At 48.1% G+C, this 27,719-nt stretch overlaps 1 protein-coding gene across 1 annotated transcript in view; it reads left to right on the top strand.

Moving 5' to 3' along the window:
• LOC140197279 (voltage-gated potassium channel subunit beta-1-like) overlaps nucleotides 1-27,506 on the top strand; it is a 47,896-nt gene extending 20,390 nt beyond the window's left edge. The window contains exons 8-14 of the mRNA XM_072257203.1: nucleotides 3,376-3,414; nucleotides 4,679-4,764; nucleotides 7,175-7,295; nucleotides 7,602-7,696; nucleotides 11,539-11,659; nucleotides 12,372-12,460; nucleotides 26,545-27,506. Of these exons, the coding sequence (XP_072113304.1) occupies nucleotides 3,376-3,414; nucleotides 4,679-4,764; nucleotides 7,175-7,295; nucleotides 7,602-7,696; nucleotides 11,539-11,659; nucleotides 12,372-12,460; nucleotides 26,545-26,634 (641 nt within the window). The 3' untranslated portion in view covers nucleotides 26,635-27,506. The remainder of the gene's footprint in view (nucleotides 1-3,375; nucleotides 3,415-4,678; nucleotides 4,765-7,174; nucleotides 7,296-7,601; nucleotides 7,697-11,538; nucleotides 11,660-12,371; nucleotides 12,461-26,544) is intronic.
• Nucleotides 27,507-27,719: the final 213 nt, after the last annotated feature.

Raw genomic sequence — 27,719 nt, 5'->3', positions numbered from 1 at the left:
GCCCCTCAGATTGCCTTGAAACCTTTGTCTACACAGCTCAAACCTGTACCCTCTAGTTTTAGACTCCCCCCCCCCCCCCCCGCCAACCCTGGAGTCGTGCTGTGATCACCCACCTTGTCTGCACCCCTCATGGTTCTATGGAACTCAGAATCAGGTTTATTATCACCGGCAACATGTGAAATTTGTTAACTTAGCAGCAGTACAATGCAATCCATAATCTAGCAAAGAGAGAGAAAAACACTAATAAATAAACAAGTAAATCAATTACACATATTGAATAGATTAAAAGAAGCAAAAACAGAAATACTGTATATTAAAATAAAAGTGAGGTAGTGTCCAAAGCTTCAATGTCCATTTAAGAATCAAATAGCAGAGGGGAAGAAGTTGTTCCTGAATCACTGAGTGTGTGTCTTCAGGCTTCTGTATCTCCTGTCTGATGGTAACAGTGAGAAAAGGGCATGCCCTGGGTGCTGGAGGTCCTTAATAATGGACGCTGCCTTTCTGAGACACCGCTCCCTAAAGATGTCCTGGGTACTTTGTAGGCTAGTGCCCAAGATGGAGCTGACTAGACTTACAACCTTCTGCAGCTTCTTTCGGTCCTGTGCAGTAGCCCCTCCATACCAGACAGTGATGCAGCCTGTCAGAATGCTCTCCGCGGTACAGCAGCCTGTCAGAATGCTCTCCGCGGTACAGCTATAGAAGTTTTGAGTGTATTTGTTGACATGCCAAATCTCTTCAAGCTCCTAATGAAGTATAGCCGCTGTCTTGCCTTCTTTATAACTGCATCAATATGTTGGGACAAGGTTTGATCCTCAGAGATCTTGACACCCAGGAACTTGAAGCTGCTCACTCTCTCCACTCCTGATTCCTCTATGAGGATCGGTATGTGTTCCTTCGTCTTACCCTTCCTGAAGTCCACAATCAGCTCTTTCATCTTACTGACGTTGAGTGCCAGGTTGTTGCTGTGACACCACTCCACTAGTTGGCATATCTCACTCCTGTACACCGTCTCGTCACCACCTGAGATTCCACCAACAATGGTAGGATCTATAAGGGTCACATCTCCACCTCCTACACTCCAGAGTAAACCATCCCTCCTGGTAACTGAAGCTCTCCAGTTCTGGTAAAATCCTGGTGAATCTCCTCTGCAGCATATCCAGCATAATTACATCCTTTGTACCGCTGATGACCAGAACTACACACAATGCTCCAAGTGCAGTCACAGCACATTCGAAGTGTCACCAGGTAGTCTATACTGTACCCGACAAAATTTAATTTATGCACTTTACTTTGTTTATCTATGCGTAAAACATTTGCAGATTTAATTCTTACTCTCCTAAATTACCATGTGTTATGTGTACTACTGTGAGGAGAAACGTTTGTCTTGTTTGACGGTATACGTGTATATAGTTAAATGACAATAAACTGGACTTGACCAATGTCTTGTCCAGTTGTAACAGGATCTCCCATATTCAGTGCCCTGACCAACGAAGGCCACCCTTCTTCCCCACCCTGTCTACCTGTGTCGCTACTTTCAGGGAGCCAGGTGCCTGTACCCCTGGATTTCTCTGTCCTACCTCACCCCTCAGGAACCTACCATTCAGTGTTAACCCCGCCAACCATTCTCAGTAACCCCTTTCTTCCTTGCAATGTGGGAGAATGAGGACAGCTTTGAGGAAGTTATTAAAATTATGAGAGATGGACACACACACACAATGCTGGAGGAACTCAACAGGTCAGGCAGCATTGAACAGAATCAGGTTTAATATCACTGGCATATTTTGTTTATTTAATGAGGTACATTGTAGAATAAGCCCTGCTGGCTTGAGCTGCACCACCCAGCAATCCCTCAATTTAACCCTAGCCTAATCACAGGACAATTTACAATGACCAATTAACCTACCACCTAGGAGGCCTTTGCACTGTGGGAGAAAGCCCACGTGGTCACAGGGAGAATGTACAGGCAACAGTGGGATTTGAACCTAGCTTGCTGGTACTGCAAAACGCTGCGCTGTTTGGCTACTGTGTGGCCTGTTCCAGATTTCCAGCCTGTGCAGAGTCTCTCGTGACTGTTACTGCACCCCACCCACACCATTAGGTGCCCACAAACAGCCCACGCACACTCGGGTCGACAGAAAGAAGGGCAAGTCGGGGTTAGCAGTGTACAGGTCCCGGGAAGTGGTTGAATCAATAGTGGGATTGGAGAGTAGGCTTCGCAGAGGTGAGCTTGGGTCGTGGATCGGTGCCCCCGTGGCGATCTCAGCCGGCCCCTGTGTAACCCGTGTCTCTGACCCCAGGCCTGAGGGGTTCCCTCCAGCGACTGCAGCTCCAGTACGTCGACATTGTCTTCGCTAACAGGCCTGACGTGAACACCGCCTTGGACGGTGGGTGCAGGGTGTGTGGCGGGGCAGTTTAGTTGGTGTTGAACGTGTGGAGGCATGGGGTGTGTGGGGAGGATGGGGTCTATGGTGAGTGTGGGGCTTGTGGAGGGGCCAGAGTCTGTGGTGAGGTTGAGGTTTCTGGGACGGAGTGCTGGGGGCTGTGTGCTTAGGGTAGAGATCCGTTGTTCTGGTGGGACAGGGTGTGTACTGGGGGCTGTGTGGGGGAGGGATATGGTGGTGTGGGGGGCATTAACCAACATCCGCAGATCCTACATTGACCTCATCAGACGCCTCAGACCCCAGGGACTGCCTTAGAGTAGGATGAGTGTCAGTGAGAGGGTGTGTGTGATTGCAGGCATGTTTGTATACATTTGCATGTGTTTGTGTGTCTATACAGTGTATGTATACACCAACTTGTTTGTTTATTTATTCATCCCTTTATATGTCTGTGTCGCTCTCTATTTATCTGTCTATTTCTTTGTTCATCAATCTATTTATTGAGTGATTGCGTACAGCATGGACCTGGCTGTTCCAGCCCTTTGAGCCACACTGCCCAGCAACCCCTCGATTTAACCCTAGCCTGGTCACAGGACAATTTACAATGCCCAATTACCCCACGGACCGGTACATCTTTGGACTGTGGGAGGAACCGGAGAAAAACTTTCGGAAAATCCTTACTGAAGGGCACTGGGATTGAGCTCTGAACTCTGACCTCTGACACCCAGAGCTGTAATAGTGCCGTACTAACTGCTGTGTTACCGTGGTGACCATTTTGAACATGTCTGCCGCTTCCTGAATACGTGAGCTTGTGTGTGCCTGTGGTTGTGGCTGTATTCATGTGTTGCTGCTTATTTATTAATCTACAACTGGGGTTTTGTGGGGACCTCGTTCCATGAGGAGACCTCCCCCCACCCCTCATCCAGCCAGTATAGGCGGAGGTAATGTTCACGCAATACTTGGTGTTATACTCACACACGCACGTTTTCACCCACAGGAAACTCTGCTCCCCGGTGGAGAGTCTTCTTTGTGGAAGGTAGCTATTGACTGGGGTCTGGTTTTGCTGCCTTTCACCCTCGTGAGTGAGGGGTCACACTGCGGTGGGGTAGGAGTTGGGTCCTCCTAGTTAATGCAACAGCAAAAGCCTGCAGACGTTGTAAATCTGAAGTGAAAGCAGCAAGTGGTGAGCAAGATAAAGAGTGGTTTAATCGGCCACCCTAAAATTGTGTGGGTGGGTGGCAGAGTGGAGGTACATCTCTATCAAGGGAGGTGTAAGGTGCTCCTTCCCTCTGCTATCTGCTGGTCTGCAGGTCACCCTTGGGCAAGGTGTAGCACCTGATTATCCCCCCCCCCAATCAGGGTCACGTGGGAGCAGGTGGTGGATGGTTGTACAAGCAGCCAGTGCATATCACAAGTCCTGATTATGTGACCACTGGCGCCAGGCAGACAATCTCTCAAGAGTATTGTTTATGGCTCGGGTCACCTGTCTTGTAAAGACACTGCCCAGAAGACAACAATGGCAAACCACTTCTGTAGAAAAATTGACCAAAAACAATCATGGTCATGACCATGATTGCCCACGTCATACTACATGGCACAAACGATGACGAGTGTGTGAATCAGGGGGTGGGGGGTGTTGGAAATGGGTGGGAATGCTTATTTATTTGCAATTTCTACAGAATAATAGATTAAGTTTACATTATTTTTGTTTGTGGACAGAGTTTCTTGCCTTTATTCCCCATTCTGTGTACTCCCGTCATGTTTTTAGGGAATGGCTTCATTTGGGCTTGGCAAACACCAGGAGATTAGTTTTTTCCAGTGACTGTGGGAGGAAGCCATAGCACCTGGGGAATATACTCACGTATATTCTGGGGGAGGATGTACAGGGACTCCCTACAGAACAAGGCCGGAATTGACCGAAATTCCAGAACACCCTGAGCTGAAATAGCATCGTGCCAACCACTACACTCGAGCATAATATGGGATCTTTGTGGTTGATGGTCAGCATGGACTCGATGGGCTGAAAGGCCTGTTCCTGAGCTGTGGGGTTACACCAGTAATATATAATGAAGGGTGGCTGGCCTGTTTCCCTCCCTCCACAGATGCGGTTTGCTGCATCTTCTGCGTGTTCAGATTTCAGATGTGGTGGGTTGGACAGCGTCTGTGGACGGAGAGAGGCGGAGCCAGCGCCGTGTTTGACTCACGGGTTGCGGGTGGATGGCAAGGTGCGGGGTCGGTACCGATCCGTGCTCCATCAGTGAGCTAGTCCTCACTGTGTGACCTGTCTCCTGTTTCTGCAGAGATTGTCCGGGCCATGACCTTTCTGATAAACCATGGCGAGGCGATGTACTGGGGGACGTCTCGGTGGAGAGCAGTGGAGATCATGGTGAGTGACTTCATGGAGTCGTATGCAGTAGAAACAGGCCCCTCGGCTCGTTGAGTCCACACTGACCAGCAGGTACCCATTCACACTAATCCTGCTGTTGGTCCTCATTTAACATTGTCACATGTAATGAGGTACAGTGAAAAGTTTATCTTAGACCACAAGACTTTGGAGCAGAATTGGGCTATTTGGCCTATTGAGTTATCTCCACCATTTCATCATGGCCAATCCATTTCTCTGTCAACCCCATTCTCTCTACAATCTCTTCAGCCACCTCTTTCAGAACCCTGGGGTGTAGGCCATCAGGTCCAGGTGACTTATCTACCTTCAGACCTTTCAGTTTCCCAGGGACCTCCTCCCTAGTAATGGCAACTGTACTCACTTCTGCCCCTTGACACCTAGAACTTCCACCATACTGCTAGTGTCTTCCACAGTGAAGACTGATGCAAAGTACTTATTCAGTCCGTCTGCTATTTCCTTGTCCCCCATTACTACCTCTCCAGCATTGTTTTTCAGCGGTCCCATATCCACTCTCGCCTGCCTTTTACACTGATATACATCTTGCCTACCACATACTGTTCATACATATCGCCGGGTTAGAACCAGGTAAAGCAATAACAGAATGCAAAATAAAGTGTTACAGCAAAAGAGAGAGTGCAGTGCAGGTGAGCAGAAAGGTGCTAGATCATAATGAGTTCAGTTCTGAGTCATGGAGTCATGGTACAGAAGAAGACCCTTCAGCCCAACAAATCGATGCCGGCCAAGATGCCCATCCAAGTTGAGTTTGGTCTGTATAGCAACCTTCCCGATTTCACGCTTCCCACCTTCCCAACAGCTCCCTCCAGATTTGATCCTTCAACCGCACACTAGGGGGTCAATTCCAGTGGCCAATTAATCCCACCGACCCCAACCCCCACCCCGCACGTGGGTGGGATGTGGGAGGGACCTGGAGCACTGGGGGAAACCCATGGGGTCACAGGGAGAAGGTGCAAACTATATATAAATGTATGTATATATATGTGTGTGTGTGTGTGTTGGTGTGTGTGTGTGTGTGTATATATATATTTATATATATACACACACACACACCAACACACACACTCACTCCACACAACACACACACTCACTCCACAAAACACACACACACACACACAGACTCTCCACACAAACACACACACACACACACACACACGCATGCATGCATAGGAGAAAGGGAAAGGGGAGGGGGGCCCAGGTGGAGGTGAATATCGATTTCTCCTTCTGGTAAAAAAAAATTTCCCCCCCTCCCCCTTCTGCTAATCCCCACTCTGGCCTCCTCCCTCTTCTCACCTACCTTTCTCCTCCCCAGGTCCCCTCCTCCTTCCCTTTCTCCCATGGTCCACTCTCCTCTCCTATCAGATTCCTTCCTCTCCAGCCCTTGACCTTTCCCACCCACCTGGTTTCCCCTATCACCTTCTGGCTAGCCTCCTTCCCCTCCCCCCACCCTCCTTTTTTATTCTGGCGTCTTCCCCCTTCCTTTCCACCCCTGAAGAAGGGTCTCGGCTGAAACATCAACTCTTATTCATTTCCATAGATATGCCTGGCCTGCTGAGTTCCCCCAGCACGTTGTGTGTGTTGCTGTGGACGTACAGCCTCTGCAGAATCTCTTGCGTTTAGGACGTGCTCTGATCCTCCTGCTGCAATCATCATAATCAAAGACCCCACCCACCCCAGACATTCTCTCTTCTCTCCTCTCCCGTCGGACAGAAGATACAAAAAGCTGAAAACACGGACCAGCAGGCACAAGGACAGCTTTTATCCCGCTGTTTTAAAACACTGAACAAACCTCTTGTACAACAAGATGGAGGCTTGACCTCACAGTCTGTCTCGTTGTGACCTTGCATCTTATTGTTTCTCTGTGGCTGTTACACTTTATGCTGCATTCTGTTATTGTTTTACCTTGTTCTACCTGAATGCACTGTGCAGTGATCTGGTCTGTAATGAACAATATGCAAGACAAGCTTTTAACCGAACCTCAGCACATAGTCTGATTCCAAAGTCCGAGCCAATGGGTACTCCCTTACAGCAGGGTCAGAAGGCAGCTGCCCTCTGTCCTTGGCCCCAGCCTTTTCAGTAGGAGATGGAGCCCACCCTGTGGTTTGGACCCTTTATTCCACCCCGATCCACCCCCAGCCTCACCACCCTTGCCTTCTAGTTAGAGAGAGGGCAGGAAGGGGTTAAAATTGGCAAGTGGGCAGCAAGGGATTAAAAGAGGGAGTGCAGGAGTTAACTTTGGAGTGACGCAGGAAGGGGTTGGAGGGGTAGGAGAGGGGACGCAGGAAGGGGTGAAGGTTGACAGGGAGGAAGGAATAGTCATGCTGCTGGGATGGGGTTGCTGACACCGTCTCCTGACCCAGTATGTGCCTCTCCACAGGAAGCGTACTCCATCGCCCGGCAGTTCAACCTGATCCCACCTGTCTGTGAGCAGTCCGAGTATCACCTCTTCAATAGAGGAACGGTGGAGGCACATCTCCCCGAGCTCTACTACAAGATCGGTGAGTGTCGAGGGCACCATCCCTCACCAGTACCAACCGACTCTCTCCCTTATCCCAGACTTATTCACTTTCTCCCCCACCCCCACCACCTCTCTCCCTCGGTCCAAGTATTCCCTCTACAATCCAGGCATGGTGGAGGCATATCACCCAAGCTCTACCACAAGAACGGTGAGTGTCGAGGCACCTTCCCTCTCCCCCTCTCCGTCCCTCCCTGCTTCTCCCCTACCTCACAGTCTCTTTCCCCTCTCTCCCACTCTGACCCACCTGTCTCCGTACATCTCTGTGACACTCTGTGTGTTTCTTCAGGTCTCGGCACAGTGACCTACTCCCCGCTGGCTTGTGGCTTGATCACTGGAAAGTACGATGACTGCATTCCAGAATATTCCAGGGCCTCACTGCAGGTAAATCACATTTGACCTGGAACAGATCTGAAAATCCAGCAGAACAGATCTCAGATCCTTCTCTGGTTTAAGGGTCAGGCATGTACATTCCCTCTACACTGTCCCATCACACACTCCCAGGGTCAGACACAGAGTGAAGCTCCCTCTACACTGTCCCATCACACACTCTCAGGGTCAGACAGAGTGAAGCTCCCTCTACACTGTCCCATCACACACTCCCAGGGTCAGACGCAGAGTGAAGCTCCCTCTACACCGTCCCATCACACGCTCCCAGGGTCAGGCACAGAGTGAAGCTCCCTCTACACCATCCCATCACACACTCCCAGGGTCAGACAGAGTGAAGCTCCCTCTACACTGTCCCATCACACACTCTCAGGGTCAGACAGAGTGAAGCTCCCTCTACACTGTCCCATCACACACTCCCAGGGTCAGGCACAGAGTGAAGCTCCCTCTACACTGTCCCATCACACACCCCCAGGGTCAGACACAGAGTGAAGCTCCCTCTACACCGTCCCATCACACACCCCCAGGGTCAGACGCAGGGTGAAGCTCCCTCTACACCGTCCCATCACACACCCCCAGGGTCAGGCACAGAGTGAAGCTCCCTCTACACCGTCCCATCACACACTCCCAGGGTCAGATGCAGCATGAAGCTCCCTCTACACCGTCCCATCACACACTCCCAGGTCAGACGCAGAGTGAAACTCCCTCTACACCGTCCCATCACACACTCCCAGGGTCAGACGCAGAGTGAAGCCCCCTCTACACTGTCCCATCACACACTCCCAGGGTCAGACGCAAGAGTGAAGCTCCCTCTGCACTGTCCCGTCACACACTCCCAGGTCTGGAAGGATTTGCCTAAAGTCAGCCCAGAGGACGCAGTGCGTCTGGATGCCCCCCTGACTCGGGAGGAGCTGTCCACTGCCCTTCGGCAACTCCGGAGGGGCAAGTCCCCTGGTTTGGATGGACTGAGTGTTGAGTTTTATCAGGCTTTTTGGGATGTCCTGGGGGATGATTACAGCCTTGTCCTAGGGGAGAGCCTAGCCACCGGAGAAATGCCCCTCTCATGGCGAAGAGCTGTTGTGGTCCTACTGCCCAAGAAGGGAGACCTCCGCCTGCTAAAGAACTGGCGGCCGGTCTCCCTCTTGTGCGCGGACTACAAGATCTTCGCCCGGGCAATGGCCAACTGTCTGGGTTCGGTAATTGGACAGGTGGTCCATCCTGACCAATCTTACACAGTCCCAGGCCGCTCCATCCAGGACAATGTCCACCTAGTACGGGACCTGATCCACCTACTCCAGGAGACTGGGACCCCGGCAGCGTTTCTTTCTCTTGACCAGGAGAAGGCTTTTGACCGGGTGGACCACAGTTTCCTGGTGGGCACCCTGCAGGCTTTTGGGCTCGGACCACACTTTGTGGCCCGAGTTCGGCTCCTGTACTCTGCCGCAGAGTGCCTAGTTAAGATTAACGGATCATTGACAGGACCTATCCACTTCCGAAGAGGAGTGCGTCAAGGGTGCCCCATGTCCGGTCAACTGTATGCGATCTGTGTCGAGCCATTCCTCAGCCTTCTTCGGCGAAGGCTGACAGGTCTGGTTCTGCGCGAACCGGACATGGCGGTCGTCCTCTCGGCCTACGCCGATGACGTACTCCTCATGATGACAGACCCCTGTGACCTGCGGAGGATGCGCGAGTGCCAAGATGTTTTCTCGGCGGCATCCTCCGCCAGGATCAACTGGGCGAAATGTTCCGGACTCTTAGTAGGCCAGTGGCAGGTGGACTCCCTGCCGGAGGAGATGAGAGCTTTTGAGTGGAGCACCAGACGTCTTCTCTATCTGGGAGTCTACCTGAGTCCTTCTGGGGAGACCTGGCTGGCGAACTGGCAGGACCTGGAGACAAAGGTCATGGCCCAGCTAGGGCGCTGGTCAGGCCTTCTCAGGGTGCTTTCCTATCGAGGCAGGGTGGTGGTCATAAACCAGCTGGTGGCCTCCATGTTGTGGTACTGGATGGTCACCTTGGCCCCCCCTGCCCCTTTTGTCACAAGAATGCAGAGGAAGCTAGTGGACTTCTTCTGGGGAAACAGGAAGCACTGGGTCTCTGCAGCGGTTCTGAGTCTCCCAGAAGGAGAGGGCGGACAGTCGCTGGTGTGTGTACACACACGACTGGCGGCTCTCCGCCTCAGGACTCTGCAAAGATTCCTGTACGCCGAGCACCCTCCCAGGTGGCACGTGTTGGCGACTTTCTTCCTCCGGAGGGGCTGCTGTCTTGCCGAAGATATGCAGCTACCGCCGGCGGGCGTCAGCCGTGCTGCTTTGCAGAGGATGCCAGGTTTCTATCAGGACCTACTGAGAGTCTGGAACATGGTTGCCTCAGGCCGGGAATCCCCTCCTCTGGCAGAGGGCGGGGTCCTGGCCGACCCTTGCCCTGCCTCAACGGATGTCAGTGCGGCTCAGGTATGTGGAACGACTCGGGCTGAGCTGCTCGTCGGGCCCAGGCCCCGCAGCCTTACCCGAGAGACGAATCCACACAACTTGAGCCGTCTTTCATCAACACCCACAATCCCATTCAGGGATGCAGGCAGGAGGTACCTTTATGGGCTGCTGCTCCACACCCTCCACTTCCTAGCATTTGTCCACCGTCCCGACACGCCATGGCGGTCGGTCTTTCCACCTGGAGGTGAGGGGGGTCCCCAATGGAAGTCCCTCTACAAGGGAGTCCTCCCCATGCACCTTGGGGATCTCGGCTGGAGGGTGCTGCATAAAGCGGTGCCCTGCAATAAGTTCTTTAGTTTGTACACGGATCTCCCAGCCGCGTGTCACTTCTGCGGGCTGGAGGAGACCGTGTACCATATGTACGTGGAGTGTGTGAGGCTGCAGCCTCTTTTCACGTATTTGCGTGGGCTGCTTCTCGCCTTCTGGTTGCATTTCAGTCCCACCCTATTCATATATGGTCATCCAGTAAGGAGGGGGGCACAGAGGGATGAGGATGTCCTTGTCAACTTGCTCCTGGGGCTGGCGAAAATTGCCATCCGTGGCTCCTGGAAAAGGGTGGCAGGAGGTTCTCCCCGGGCGGACTGCCTGGCTATGTTTAGGGGGTATGTTCGAGCCCGGGTGAACATTGAAAAGGAATACGCGCAGTCCACGGCGACCGTCGAGATGTTCCGGGACCGTTGGGCTCCGCGGGGTGTAAATGCCATCATTGACGAGGATGGCAATATATTGGTTTAACATGCATTGTCTGTTTGTAGTGTAGTAAATGTGTTATTCACTGGGTTTGTAAATATTGTATAGCACCGACATTTGTAATAAAGAATTTTGTAAAAAAAAAAAAAAAAAAATGGGCGGGGGCAGCGTGGTTAAAGCCCATGTTCCAGTCTCTGAAGGGGCTTCTCCTCAGATTCTGCCACATTCCAGTGGCACACTACTGATCACCCAGTGCAGAGGCAGAGGTGGATCGTTCGGGGATCTCCTGCTTAGTTTCCTCCTGGGTCTGGCCAAGGTGGTCGTCATGGCTGTAGGCATTGGGCAGTCGAGAGTTCTGCATGAGCTGACTGCCTGCCGCACCTCCAGAGTTATGTCCTTGTCCGGTGACCCTGGAGAAGGAACCTGCTCTCTGTAAGCTTCTGGGACAGAAATGCACAAAGATGATAATATTTCTTTAATATAGTATTGAATTGAAAGATCCCAAGAATGAGGGTCAACCATTAGCGGATTGTAATAAAGTGGCTGAGTAATGTTCCATCTCTGCCAATCTTTCGGACTGGACCGGGGCCAGGGTGAAAGGTCAGAGAAATATTGTCTACCAATCAGTGCTGCTCTCACCCTTTTCACCCTCACCTGCAGGGCTACGAGTGGCTGAAGAACAAGATCACCAGCGAGAAAGGCCAATCACAGCAGTGCAAGCTCAAGGAACTGCAGCCGATCGCAGACAGCATGTCCTGCACCCTGCCTCAGCTGGCGATTGGTGAGTCTGGGCTCGACATTTGAGGGGTGGGGGAGTGCAGGTCAGCATCGGTGTCCAACGCACAGTATCTTGATATGCTGTGGCTGCCAGTCAGAGGATGGGTGCACGGTTAAAATTTGACCTATAAGTGGTCCTAAAAGGGGGCAGAAGGGGCTGCAGATGCTGGAAGGATGGACACACTAAAAAGCTGGAGGAACTCAATGGGCCAGTCTCTGTTTTTGCCTCAGATTTCCAGTATCTGTTAGATGCCACTCACCAGAGAGGTGATGTTGATCCACTGGGATTCTGCAAATAGGAAGGCATTTGTTATTTTGGGATTCCAGAGCCTTGGATTGAATGGGAGAAGAATTGATCCATTGAGGTCCTGTACTTGTGGAAATAGGGATCCTCTACGGATTTAATCTGCTGTAACTGGGATCCTGTGGAGGGAGTGGGAAAGTGGATTCCAGGCAGTTGAATGGGAATTGATCCACTGGGATTCGGTATTGTAGGTAGCGATCGGGAGGCGTTCAGTCCATTATGACATAAGTACAGTGGGTGAGGGCGGGATGGGGTTGGGATTCCAGAGTTCTGCCCGGAGTTTCAGGAAGAGCTGGGCTTCTGAGGCTGAGTCATTCCTAAGCTACTGCAGGAAGACCCCGCGGTTCAGTGGCAGCGATGAGTGAGGTTCTGCAGATGTTTGACAGCCCCCTCTCCACTGCCTTCCCCTCAGCGTGGTGCCTGAGGAACGAATCGGTCAGCTCGGTCCTCCTGGGCGTGACAGGCGTGGTCCAGCTGCGCGAGAACCTCGGCGCCGTTCAGGTGAGTGTCCTTCACTGCCCACACTGGCGAGGGCCAGTGGATGTGGGTCCTTCGCCAACACTGCTATGGTAACGTGGTTAGTGAGAGTCAGCAATTACGTGGCCAGGAGGGGAGATGCAGGAAGGGTAAACGTCCCTGGCTGGGGCATCTGGAACACGGGGGTAAGAGTCTCTGAGTGAGAGGACAGTCCTTCAGCACTGTGGAGAGAAGAAATTTCTTCACCTGGAGGATGATGAATCTTTGGAATTCTCTAACCAAGAGCCACTAAATGCATTTAAGACAGAGGCTGAAAGATTTTTGGATCTTTTAGGAGCAAGAATGAAGTCAAAGATCAGCTTTGTCATCATAGAGTCATACAGCACAGAAACAGGCCCTTCGGCCCAACTCGTCCATGCCAACCAACCTGAGCTAGTCAACTTTGCCTGTGTTGGGCTCAAATCCCCCAAGTCTTCCCAATCCACACACCTGTCCAAATGCCTCCCCAGTCCGCGCACCTGTCCAAATGCCTCCCCAGTCCGCGCACCTGTCCAAATGCCTCTCCAGTCCTCGCACCTGTCCAAATGCCTCCCCAGTCCGCGAACCTGTCCAAATGCCTCTCCAGTCTGCGCACCTGTCCAAATGCCCTTTAAGTATTGTAATAAATATAATCAAAGACTAGACCCACCCCGGACATTCTCTCTTCTCCCCTCTCCCACCGGGCAGAAGATACAAGAGCCTGAAAGCACGTACCATCTGGCTCAAGGTTAGTTTCTATCCTGCTGTTATCAGTCTCTTGAATGGACCTCTGGGGTGATAAAATGGACTCTAGATCTCAATCTTTTCTGCACTCTTTCCAGTTTAACAACATTGCAAACAGTGTGTGGAACCAAATGGCTTCCTCATGATCTTAACCAGAGACCACATATATAACCATATAACAATTACAGCACGGAAACAGGCCATCTTGGCCCTTCTAGTCCGTGCCGAATGCTTACTCTCACCTAGTCCCACCGACCTGCACTCAACCCATAACCTTCCGTTCCTTTCATGTCCATATAGCTGTCCAATTTTACTTTAAATGACAATATCGAGCCTGCCTCTACCACTTACTACCGGAAGCTCGTTCCACACAGCTACCGCTCTCTGAGTAAAGAAGTTCCCCCTCGTGTTACCCCTAAACTTCTGCCCTTTAACTCTCAACTCGTGTCCTCTTGTTTGAATCTCCCCTGCTCTCAATGGAAAAAGCCTATCCATGTCAACTCTATCTATCCCCCTCATAATTTTAAGTACCTCTATCAAGACCCCCTTAACCTTCTATGCTCCAAAGAATAAAGACCCAACTTGTTCAACCTTTCTCTGTAACTTAGGAGGTGACACCCAGGTAACATTCTAGTAAATCTTCTCTGTACTCTCTCTATTTTGTTGACATCTTTCCTATAATTCAGTGACCAGAACTGTACACAATACTCCAAATTTGACCTTACCAATGCCTTGTACAATTTTAACATTACATCCCAACTCCTATACTCAATGCTCTGATTTATAAAGGCCAGCATACCAAAAGCTTTCTTCACCACCCTATCCACTTGAGATTCCACCTTCAGGGAACTATGCACCATTATTCCTAGATCCCTCTGTTCTACTGCATTCTTCCATGCCCTACCACTTACCATGTATGTCCTATTTTGATTAGTCCTACCAAAGTGTAGCACCTCACATTTATCAGCATTAAACTCCATCTGCCATCTTTCAGCCCACTCTTCTAACTGGCCCAAATCTCTCAGCAAGCTTTGAAAACCTACTTCATTATCCACAACGCCACCTATCTTAGTATCATCTGCATACTTACTAATCCAATTTACCACCCCATCATCCAGATCATTAATGTATATGACAAACAACACTGGACCCAGTACAGATCCCTGACACACACTACTAGTCACCAGCCTCCAATCTGACAAACAGTTATCCGCCACTACTCTCTGGCGTCTCCCATCCAGCCACTGCTGAATCCATTTTACTACTTCAATATTAATACCTAACGATTGAATCTTCCTAACTAACCTTCTATGTGGAACCTTGTCAAAAGCCTTACTGAAGTCCATATAGACAACATCCACCGCTTTACCCTCGTCAACTTTCCTAGTAACCTCATCAAAAAATTCAATAAGATTTGTCAAACATGACCTTCCACACACAAATCCATGTTGACTGTTCCTAATCAGACCCAGTCTACCCAGATAATTACATATACCATCTCTAAGAATATTTTCCATTAATTTACCCACCACTGGTGTCAAACTTACGGGCAGATAATTGCTAGGTTTACTCTTAGAACCCTTTTTAAACAATGGAACCACATGAGCAATATGCCAATCCTCCGGCACCAGCGGAGCAATATGCCAATCCTCCGGCACCATCCCCGTTTCTAATGACATTTGAAATATTGAGACATTTGAAATATTTCTGTCAGACCCCCTGCTATTTCTACACTAACTTCCCTCAAGGTCCTAGGGAATATCCTGTCAGGACCCAGAGACTTATCCACTTTTATATTCCTTAAAAGCGCCAATACTTCCTCTTCTTTAATCATCATAGTTTCCATAACTTCCCTACCTGTTTCCATTATCTTAAACAATTCAATATCCTTCTCCTTAGTGAATACTGGAGAAAAGAAATTGTTCAAAATCTCCCCCATCTCTTTTGGTTCCACACATAGCCGTCCACTCTGATTCTCTAAGGGACCAATTTTATCCCTCACTATCCTTTTGCTATTTATATAACTGTAGAAACCCTTTGGATTTCACCTTACTTGCCAAAGCAACCTCGTATCTTCTTTTAGCTTTTCTAATTTCTTTCATACTTGCAGATCACTTCCCTCCCCCAGCTCAAGCCCACTCTTCCCACTTCCCTACACACATATTCAATCTGGCCTTGATTTCCCAACCTGTGGTCTGACACACCAAATACCCAACCACTTCCTCCCCACATTCCCCCTCCCCCCCACCCAACCTCTGCAACCCTCACCAATCTTCCAAACCCTCTGCACTCCTACGACCCTGGCACCTCCCTTCCCACCTTCCCAGATTTCCAAGTTCAGCTGTACTGGAATTCCCAGCCCAAACCTCTCCCTTTTCTGAGGTCTTCCCTGAGCTGAACTTGTCACAATATCTCCTGATGCTATACAACACCATTTCCGGAGGAGCTCAGTAGGTCGGGCAGCATCTGTGGAGGGAAACGTACAGTCAACCTTTAGGGTTGAGACCTTGCTTCAGGACTGAGAGCACAAAGGGAGGTGGTCAGTGTTCCATATCCGTAGGGCAAGAAAAACAGTGTAATTAATGTTTTAGCTGAGTCATGGTAGTGACGGAACACATCGGACAACTTAGTGGGAGCTACGAACTGGGAAAACCCTTGCACGCTCAAAAGCCCACAGGGGGCCTCTTGCGCATCAGAGACCCAGTGAGGGGAGAGCTGGCAAGGTGATGGGTGGATCCGGACAAGGAGGTTGGATAGGCAGATGGAGTCAGATTTAGGATGGAATGGTGGAGATAGTGGCAGAGACTGGGAGGTGTTGGGTGGATCCAGGGGAGGAGGAGGGGGATAAGCAGATGGAGTCAGATTTAGGATGGAATGGTGGAGATAGTGGCAGAAACTGGGAGGTGTTGGGTGGATCCAGGGAAGGAGGAGAGGGATAGGCAGATGGAGTCAGATGGAGAGAGTAGCAGAGACTGGGAGGTGATGGGTGGATCCAGGTGAAGAGGTGATGAGCAGATCGAGGGGGTGGGGGGGGGGAGAAAGAGTAGGAATAGCGACCGAGGCTGGGAGGTGATGGGTGGATCCAGGTGAGGAGAGGAGATGAGCAGATGGAGGAGGGGAGAGTGGGAATAGTGACAGGGGCTGGAGGGTGATGGGTGGATCTGGGTGAGGAGGGGTGATGGACAGATCGGGGGGGCGGGGGAGAGTGGGAATAGCAACCGAGGCTGGAGGTGATGGGTGGATCCAGGTGAAGAGGGTGATGGACAGATGGAGGAGGGGAGAGTGGGAATAGTGACAGGGGCTGGAGGTGATGGGTGGATCCAGGTGAAGAGAGTGATGGATAGATGGAGGAGGGGAGAGTGGGAATAGTGACAGGGGCTGGAGGGTGATGGGTGGATCCAGGTGAAGAGGGTGATGGACAGATGGAGGAGGGGAGAGTGGGAATAGTGACAGAGACTGGGAGGTGATGGATGGATCCGGGTGAGGAGGGGTGATGGACAGATGGAGGAGGGGAGAGTGGGAATAGTGACAGGGGCTGGAGGGTGATGGGTGGAGGTGACAAAGGGCTGCAGGTGGTGGGATCTGATAGAGGAAGGTGTAGCACAGACATGATGATGGGCAGATGGGAACAGGAGGGGGGTGGGAGGGTGAGAGGGGACTCCTTACCTCTTTATTCAGACCATCTCCTCTTTGCACTCTCAGTCCTGATGCGGAGTCTCGACCCGAGACGTCAACAATTCCTTCCACCACCCCCTCCCCCACAGATGCTGCTGGACCTGCTGAGTTTCTCCAGCAGCTTGTCTTGTGCTCTGTTACCCAGCACAGTGACTCTAATTGCTTTAAATGCCTCGCAATAACACAGTGCTCAAACAACACCAGGTGACAAGCCAAGGTTTACAATTAGCTTCGGCCATCCTACATAAACATTGAAGATTTCCGCTCTGGAACACAGGTTAGTAATCCAGTTGAACTTGGTTGTGGAAGATGTCAGTTGCAATGAATGGACGAATCTTTTCGCTATACACTCACTGGCCACATTATTAGGCACACTTGTACACCTGGTCATTAATGCAATCATATAATCTGCCAATCATGCAGCAGCACCTCGATGCATAAAAGCATGCAGATGTGGTCAAGAGGTTCAGTTCTTGTTCAGACCAAACATCAGAATGGGGAAGAAATGTTATCTGAGTGATTTTGACTGTGGAATGACTGTTGGTGCCAGATGGGGTGGTTTGAGTAACTCAGAAACAGATTTTCATGCTCAACAGTCTCTGGAGTTTACAGAGAATGGTGCAACAAACTAAAAACATGCAGTAAGTGGCAGTTCTGTGGGTGAAATCTCCTCGTTAATGAGAGGGGTCAGAGGAGAATGGCCAGACTGATTCAAGCTGACAGGAAGGCAACAGTAACTCAAATAACCACACGTAACAACAGTGAGAGTGCTCAGAAGAGCATCACTGTACACACAACACATCGAACCTTGAAGTGGATGGGCTACAGCAGCAGAAGACGGTATAACCACATACACTCAGCGGCCACTTTATTAGGTACAGGAGGTACTGTATAAAGTAGCCACTGAGTGTATATTGCTAGTACAGAAAGGCAAGAGAAAATGAACTACTAAATCAGTGGTAATTCGTTTATTAATTGGTGCATCACATCCTCCCCACCATTGAGCACATCCACATGAATCATTGTTGCAGGAAAGCAGCATCCGTCATCAGGGACCCCCACCACCCAGGACCCAGACTCCACTCAACCCCGTACGCCTGCCTTCTCGCCATATCCTTTGATGCTCTGACCGATCAGGAAACTATCAACTTCCGCCTTAAATATACCCACAGACTGTCTGGCTAAAAAATTTCCTCCTTGCCTCTGTTCTAAAGGATCGCCCCTCAATGTTGAGGCTGTGTCCTCTAGTTCTGGATACCCCCACCATAGGAAGCATCCTCTCCACATCCAGCCTCTCCAGTCCTTTCAACATTCGATAAGTTTCAATGAGATCCCCCCCCTCATTCTTCTAAATTCCAGTGAGTACAGGCCCAAAGCTGCCAAACGTTCCTCATATGTTAACCCCTTCATTCCCGGAATCATCCTTGTGAACCTCCCATGGACTCTCTGCAATGCCAACACATCCTTTCTGAGATATGGTGCTCAAAACCGTTGACAATACTCCAAGTACGGCCTGACTGGTGTCTTATAAAGCCTCAGCATTATCTCCTTGCTTTTATATTCTATTCCCTTTGAAATAAATCCCAACATTGCATTTGCCTTTTTACCACAGACTCAACTTGTAAGTTAACTTTCTGAGAGTCTTGCACGGGGACTCCCAAGTCCCTCTGCACCTCTGATGTTTGACCCTTCTCCCCATCTGGATAATAGTCCACATTATTGTTCCTTTTACCAAAATGTATTATCATACATTTCCCCAACACTGTATTCCATCTGCCACCTTTTTGCCCATTCTTCCAATTTGTCTAAGTCCTGCTGCAATCGCATTGCTTCCTCAGCACTACCTACCCCTCCACCCATCTTCGTATCATCCATAAACTTTGCCACAAAGTCATCAATTCCATTATCTAAATCATTGACAATGAGAAAAGTAGAGGTCCCAATACTGATCCCTGAGGAACACCACTCGTCACTGGCAGCCAACCAGTAAAGGTCCATTTTATTCTCTTTCACTGCCTCCTACCTGTCAGTCATTCCTCTAACCATGCCAGAATCTTTCCCGTAACAACACTGAATTATATCTTATTAAGCAGCCTCATGTGTGGCACTTTATCAAATACTTTCTGAAAATCCAAGTAAATGACATCCACTGCCTCTTCTTTATCTAGCCTGCTTGTTACTTCCTCGAAGAAGTCTTAACAGCTTTGTCAGGCAAGATTTCCCTTTGCAGAAACCATGCTGACTTTGACTTAGTTTATCATTGGTCTCCAAGTACCTCAAAACCTCATCCTAATAATAGACTCCAACACTTTCCCAACCACTGAGGTTAGGATAACTGGCCAATAATTTCCTTTCTTTTGCCTTCCTCCCTTCTTAAAGAATGAAGTGACATTTGCAATCTTCCAATCCTCTGGGACCATGCCAGAGTCAAGTGATTCTGAAAAGATCATGACCGATATATCCATTATCTCTTCAGCAACCTCTTTCAGGACTCTGGGATGTGGTCCATCTGGTCCAGGTGACTTATCCCCCATAAGACCTTTGAGTTTGCCTAGGACCTTTCCCTTTGTAATAGCAATGGCACTCACTCCTGTCCCCTGACACTCACAGACCTCTGGCGTATTGCTAGCGTCTTCCACAGTGAAGACAGATGCAAAGTACCCATTAAGTTCACCTGTCATCTCTTTGCCCCCCCCCCCCCCATTACTACCTCACCAGCATAATTTTCTAGTGGTCCAATATCAACTCCTACCTCCCTTTTATTATTTAAATAACTGAGAAAATGTTTGGTATCCTGCTTTATATTATTGGCTAGCTTGCCCTCATATTTCATCTTTTCCCTTATTGCTTTTTTAGTTGCCTTTTGTTGGATTCTAAAAGCTTCCCAATCATCCAACTTCCCATTCACTTTTGCTACCTTAGATGCTCTTTCCTTGGCTTTTATGCAGTCCTTAACTTCCTTTGTCAGCCACGGGTGCCTACCCTGCCATTTGAGAACGTCTTCCTCTGTGGGACATATCCATCCTGTGCCTTGTGAACTATTCCCAGAGACTTCAGCAATCTCTGCTCTGCCATCATCCTCACCAGTATCCTCCTCCAATCCACCTGGGCAAGCTCCTCTCTCATACCTCTGTAATTCCCTTTATTCCATTGCGATACTGATACATGTGAGCTATGGTTCTCTCTCTCAAATCGCGGAATGAATTCAATCATACATGATCACTGCCTCCTAAGGGTTCCTTTACATTAAGCTCCCTAATAAGATCTGGGTTATTAGACAACACCCAAGTAATAACCAAAGATAGCCTTTCCCCAAGTAGGCTCAAGCACAAGCTGTTCTAAAAAGCCATCTCATAGGCATTCAACAAATTCTCCCCTTGCAATCTGACACCAACCTGATTTTCCCAATCCCCTTGTATATTGAAGTCCCCCATTACAATTGTGCTATTACCCTTATTACATGCCTTTTCCAGCTCTCTCTGCAATCTGAACTCCACATCTTGGCTACTACTTGGTGGCCTATATATGACTTCCATAATGTTTTTTTACCCTCGCAATTTCTTAACTTCATCCACAAATATTCAACCCAATGTCACCTCTTTCTAAAGATGTAATTACCAACAGAGCCACACCACTGCCAATGCCTTCCTGCCTGTCCTTTCAATGCAAAGTATACCCTTTGATGTTAATCTTCCAGCTGTGGCCTTCTTTCAGCCACAACTCAGTGATGCCCACATTGTCATACGGACAATGCGCCATAAGTTTAACCACCTTATTCTGAATGCTATGTGCATTTAAAAACAGCACCTTCAGTCATGCATTCTTTTCCCTTTTGAATTTTGCCTCTGTGGTACAATTTAACTCTTTGCTCTGGCTGCATTTGTACCCAGTCATTGGCTTGTCCTTCCTTACATTCATGTTACACCCATTATCTACTTGTAAACCTGCTGGTTTATCCTTGGCTCTGTCATACTGGTTTCCATCCCCCCGCCATAATAGTTTAAACCGCTCCCAACAGCTCTCGTAAATCTACTGGCAAGGATATTAGTTCCCCTCAGATTCAAGTGCAACCCATCCCTTTTGAACAGGTCTCACCTGCCCCAGAAGAGGTCCCAATTATCTAGAAATCTGAATCCCTGTCCCTGCTCCAATTCTTCAGCCACATATCTGTCTGCCACCTCATTCTGTTCCTATCCTGTCTGTCGTGTGGCACAGGCAGGAATCCCGAGATTACTACCTATCAGCTTCCTTCCTAACTCCCTGTATTCTTTCTTCAGGACCTCCTCCCTTTTTCTTTCTATGCCATTGGTACCAATGTGCACCATGACTTCTGGCTGCTCACCCTCCCTTTTCAAGATATTGTGGACACATACAGAAACATCTCAGACCCTGGCACCTGGCAGGCAAACTACCATCCGTGTTTGCTTTTTGTGTCCATAGAATCACCTATCTGCCCCCTGACAACAGAGTCCTCTATTACTGCTGCCATCCTCTCCAGTTCCCTACCCTTCTGAGCCACAGGGCCAGGCTCAGTGCAGGAGGCACGGCCGCTGTTGCTTCCCCCAGGTAAGTTCTCTTCCCTACCCCCGCAACAGTACTCAAAATGGAGTAATTGTTGAGGGGGACAGCCACAGGGGTGCTCTCCACTATCTGATATTCTTCCTTCTCTCTCCTGACAGTCATCCATTTACCTGTCTCCTGTCACCTTGGGGTGACTCCTCCCTGTAGTTCCTGTCTATCTTGGCTTCACTTTCCCTAACAAGCCAAAGGTTATTGATTAATTAACTAACACAGTCTCTAAGGAGCAGCATCTCGATGCACCTGGCACAGATGTGGCCACTGGGGAGGCTGGGAGTCTCCTGGAAATTCCACCTCTGACAGTCAGAACAGAACACTGGCTTTGTAGACATGCCCCTACTCTCTCTGGAGTTGAATAAGACTCTGTAAGTAAGTTCATAAGGAATGAACTCACCAAGCTTCTGCCCGTCCTCCCCGAAGCCCTGTTGTGCCAACAACCGCTCCCACAGTGACAGTTCCACTAGGCCGTAACTGTCTCCTTTATAGAGACAGGGGTTTTTAAAGCTCCTTGTCAGACCTGAGTAGAACTGCTGTGTCCACGCAGTACTCCACTCAACACAAAATAATTGATTGCATAAGTTTCACCCCCATTTAATACGACACACCAAATCATCACTGGTGCAGCCAATTAGTTTCAGAAGTCACATAATTAGTTAATTGGAGATCACCTGTGTGCAGTTGATTGTAGTAAAAATTCACCTGTATCTGGAAGGTCCAACTGCTGGTGAGTCAGTATCCTGGCAAAACTACACCATGAAGACAAAAGAACACTCCAGGCAACACAACTAAAATCTTATTGAAAGCACAAGTCAGCAGATGGATACAGAAAATTTCCAAGTCACTGAATATCCCTTGGAGTACAGTAAAGTAAATCATCAAGAAATGGAAAGAATATGGTCAAGCTGTAAACCTGCCTAGAACAGCCCATCCTCAAAACCTGAGTGACCGTGCAAGAGGGGGACTAGTGAGGGAGGCCCCCAAGAGACCTATGACAATTCTGGAGGAGTTACAAGCTTCAGTTCCTGAAATGGGTGAGATTGCACATACATCTGCTGCCCGGGTGCTTCACTAGTCACAGCGTTATAGGATAATGGCAGAGAGAAACTCACTGTTGACAAAACCTCACATGAAATCTCAGCTAGAGTTTGCCAGAAGGCTTGTGGGAGACTCTGAGGTCAGCTGGAGGAAGATTCTGTGGTCAAACACCGCACATCATCAAAAACACACCATTCCTACCGTGAAGCATGGTGGTGGCTGCATCATACTTCACAGGATGCTTCACTGCAGCACGCCCTGGAAGGCTTGTGAAGGTAGAGGGTAAAATGAATGCAGAAAAATACAGGGAATTCCTGGAGGAAAACCTGATGCAGTCTGCTAGAGAACTGAATCTTGGGAGAAGATTTCCTTTCCAGCAAGACAATGACCCCAAGCATAAAGTCAAAGCTATACAAGATATATCCTGGAGTGGCCAAGTCAGAATCCAGGCCTCAATCCAAATGAGAAATTTTGGCTGGACTTGAAAAGGGCTGTTCACTCACAATCCCCATGCAATCTGACAGAGCTTGAGCAGTTTTGTAAAGAAGAATGGGGAAAATTTGCGTGTCCAGATGTGCAAAGCTGATAGAGACCTATCCACACAGACTCAAGGCTGTAATTGTTGTCAAAGGTGCATTTACTAAATACTGACTTGAAGGGGCTGAGAAATTATACAATCAATTATCTTGTGTTTAGTAATTGTAATAAATTTAGACCAACTTATAGACATGCGTTTTCACTTTGACAGGGAAGAGTCTTTTCTGTGGATCAGTGTCAAAAAAGGCCAAGTTAAATGCACTGTGATTCAATGTTGTAAAACAATAAAACATGAAAACTTCCAAGGGGAGTGAATACTTCTTATAGGTACTGTTTGTACTTTGATAATAAATTTACTAAGGACTTACCTTATTATTGTCACCTCTACTGAGATATAATGAAAAACTTTTGTTTGTGTGCTATCCGGACAGATCATTGAATATGTATTGACATCAAAGTAGTTAAAAAGGAAAACAGAATGGAGCCCAGAGTGTGACACTTGAAGAGAGAGTGCAGCGCAGAATTCAATTGAAGTGCAAGAGTCACAACGAAGTACTTACTGCCCGTGATGCCGCTGGGCAGAAGTGAAGGTCCCCCATCTCCGTCTGTCCATGCCATCACACACAGACATTGGAAGATTCTTCATTGCTGTTTCCAGAACATTTTTTTGACCAGTCAGAGTTATTAGCTCTGAACGTGAAGGACCGGTGGACTACTCTTAGTCTGTCCTCTATCCTTTCGACCTGTTTGGGATGAGTGACCGGCCAAGAGCCCTGGCTTCGGCTAACAGATCTCGCCGAGTCATTGAACATGTGCCACAAGAGACTGAGGCACGCAAGCCTCCAAACCCTACAGCAACATTGTGGCCCTCTTGGAAATCAACGAAGTAGAATGGGAGATGTTTATCGTACAAGAGGTCCATTCAAGAGTTTGATAACTATGGGGTAGAAGATGTCCTGGAACCTGGTGATACATACTCTCCGTCTCCTGTATCTTCTGCCCAATGGGAGAAGGAGAAGAGAAAATGTCTGGGTTGAGAAATAACATATTCTTCAAAAAAAAATTCTTCTTTCGTGTCAGTCTCTTGTGGCACATGTTCTGGTTCAAACACATCGTTGTAAGGTAACTTGCCCATGTGTAAGAACATAAAACCTTAAAATATAGAAGCAGAATTAGGCCATTTGGCCCATCAAGTTCTGCTCCATCATTCTAGCATTACTGATCCATTTCCCCCTCAGACCCAATCTCCTGTCTTCTTCCCATATCCCTTCATGCCCTGACTAACCAGGAACGTTTCAACCTCTTCCTTCAATATACCCAACGACTTGGCCTCCACAGCTGTCTGTGGCAATGAATTCTAGAGATTCACCACTCTCTGGTTAAAGAAATTCCTCCTCATCTCTGTTCTAAAGGGACATCCTTCTACTCTGAGGCTGTGTCTTCTGGTCTTAGACTCCCCCAGCATAGGAAACATCCTCTCCACGTTCATTCTATCAAGGCCTTTCAACATTAGATAGGTTTCAATGAGGTCACCCCTCATTCTTCTGAGTAGAGGCCCAGAGCCATCAAGCACCCTTAATGTGACAAGCGTTTCAATCCCAGAATCATCTTCATGAACCTCCTTTGAACCCTCTCCAATGTCAGCACATCCCTTCTTAGACAAGGGGCCCAAAACTGCTCACAATGCTCCATGAGGCCTCACCAGTGCCTTATAAAGCCTCACATTACATAACTTATGAGAATTTATAAGGACATAAGGAAGCACCATTCCTCATCTCCGTATGTGACGGATTTTAAACTTTCCCGGACCGAGAGGATTATTGCTAACCTCTGCTTTCTAGCATAACAGCATGATCTTTCCAAAGAGACAGAGTTGTTTGTCTCAAAGTTAAATTTCTACAAATACTCATTGTTCAGCTTTATGTTGTAAACAAGAACCAGTTCTCAGATCTTAATGTAAATTGCTGGTAATAATCAGCCTGAAGTTAAAAGGACAGCTTCAAAATTCAAATTTCCAAGTTCAATGTACATTGAATCCATCATCAGAGACCCCCACCACCCAGGCCATGGTGTAGGACTGTTCTCACTGTAGGAACAGTTACTACCCCTCAACCATCAGGCTCCTGAACAAAAGAGGATAACTTCACTCAACTTCCCTTGCCCCATCATTGAAATGTTCCCACATCTTATGGATTCTCCTTCAACGACTCTTCATCTCATCTTCATGATATGTATTGTTTTTTTATTTTTTATTATTATTTCTTTCTTTTTATATTTGCACAGTTTGTTGCCTTTTGCAGGCAGGTTGAACACCCTAGTTGGGCAATCTATTATTATTATTCTATTATGGAGTTATTGAGTATGTCCATGAGAAAATGTATCTCAAGGTTGTATATAGTGACAGATATGTACCATATATATATATATATATATATATATAAATTTACTTTGAACTTTATTATAGCCACATGTAACGAGATGCAGGGAAAATCATTTGTTTGTGTCTGAGAGCCACAATGAAGCACTTCCTGCCAATTACACTGCTAGCATTTGGAGAATAATGAACCTCCTCCACCTCTCTCTGTGTATGCCATAACAAACAGATATAGGAGGATTAATCATTGCTGTTTCTAAACAATTTTGGTTGACCAGTCTGGATTGTTGGCCCTAAGCTGAACCCCTGAAATTGCAGGGTCAGTGGACCACTCTTAGTCTGACCTCTACCCTTTGACCTGTTTGGCATGGGTGACCCTGGAATGGGAGCACAAGGCCCTGAGTCCAGCCAGCTGAGCTCTCTGGGTCATTGAGGGATGCATGCCTCCAAGCCCTACAACAAGGTTGCGGTGCCTTTGGAGGACAGCACAGTAGAATGGGAGATAATTATCATACAGGAGGTGATAGCGGTTGGATGGTAGCCTGGTGGCAAGTGCTCTCAGGTTTCTGTACCTTCTGCCCGATGGGACGGGGGAGAAGAGAGAATGTCCATGGTGGGAAAAACACATTCCTGGAAAAAAAACAATCCCTTTGTGTCAGTCTCTTGTGGTACATGTTCTGGTTCAAACATGCCATTATGAGGTAATTTGCCCATTTCATAACTTCTGAGAGGATTTATAAGGATGTAAGGAATCACTTTTCCTCATCTCCATATGTGAAGATTTTCATTTTCCAGGACCCAAGAGGATTATTGCTAACCTCAGTTTTCAAGAATAACAGCATGACCTTTCCAAAGGTTCAGAGTTGCTTGTCACAAAGTTAAACTTCTAATCAATATTCCTTGTTCAGCTTTGTGTTTTTATCTTACCTTACCTTACCTTATCTGCCTTTATCTTTCCTGTTCTTTTCTTAATTATATATCTTTTGCATCATGTGTTCATTGCAAGTATAAAGTCGGCACTTCAATTCTGTCCTGGCCTGACCAATGTGCAGGCGGTTAGGGTCGCTGGTGGGTTGTTTAACTTGTTTATTTTCTCCATTTACTTCCCCATTCTGTACTAACATATCTTCATTCCTTCTCCGCCTAGATCCTCAATCAACTGACTCCTGAAATTGTCGCCCAGGTGGATGCCATTCTGGGAAACAAGCCCACTGGGAGATGGGACTTAAAGTCTTAGAGGAGGCACGGTCCAGGGAGACTGCTTTCCATAACGTGTACCCTCATGTCGTTTGGATTTGTGTTAGATTCAAGTATTTTCATCCCCATGGAACGGGGGCCCCCGCTGTGCTCAGTCCCCCAGCTCCTCACATTCCTCATCCCAGCGCCACTAGAGACGCAATCCTGGCTCCTTCACGGACATTACTCCCATGTGTCATCGTAAAGATATTCCATGGATTCCGGTTCACTGTGATGCATTGGGAGCAACACATTTTGGCCCAGTTAAATGCCTGTCCCAATTAGCTGAAGTTTCGTGGAAATAGTTAAAAAGGTATACAAAAGACAAGCTAACTTTTAACTGAGTAACAAATTATGTACTTAAATTAGAACACTATCAATGCTACTGCAATACTATAAAACTGTGTTTAAGCTCCTAATAGTTATCAACGTAGGAATTTGTCCAGTGTTCTTTTGATTGACCACGAATGAACAAAATCAGCATGCAGACATCTAGTGCAGGTAATGGACTACCCTAATACAATGCATTAGATCCTGCAAATCTTGCAAATCTTCATTTTCATTGTAACATTCAAGATGATTGTCAATACCTACAAATTCTTTGTAGGTCCTAATTCGTTGAAGTAGTGAAATTGCTTCATTTTTACTTCTGGCTGTTTCCGGCATTTCTAAGCCTGAATGTTTGAAACCACAGTGAGCAAAACGGTTCTGAATTGTCTTATTGCTTCTCTCTCGCCAAGTATCAGTGACGAAAATCACTGCTTTTCGAAACAAACACATGCAACTGAGGCTATTTAAACACTGTTGCTCTAAGCATGGTGTTGTGTCTAGCTGTCAGAAACTGTTTGGCAACAGTCTCCTGTCCCAATTAAGCAGCATTGTGTCCCAAAATAAACAAAGGGAATCCCAGATATTGTCTTGATTTGTTTTTGTTCTTTTTGTCCCAAACAAGTGGCTTCCCCAATTGATTGACGTCCCAGTTAACGGGAATCCACGGAGGGAGTGCAGAAAGGAGTCAGCAGAAGGAGGGGTTTCTAAGGGCAGAGGTGAAGCAGACTGTCTCCGTGTCCTCTTGACTCTAGAGCT

This window comes from Mobula birostris, chromosome 5 (genome assembly GCF_030028105.1).
Source record: "Mobula birostris isolate sMobBir1 chromosome 5, sMobBir1.hap1, whole genome shotgun sequence".
In the NCBI taxonomy this organism is placed as follows: Eukaryota; Metazoa; Chordata; class Chondrichthyes; order Myliobatiformes; family Myliobatidae; genus Mobula; species Mobula birostris.
Note: the sequence above shows the minus strand (reverse complement) of the source record. Positions and strands in the feature narration are given on the sequence as shown.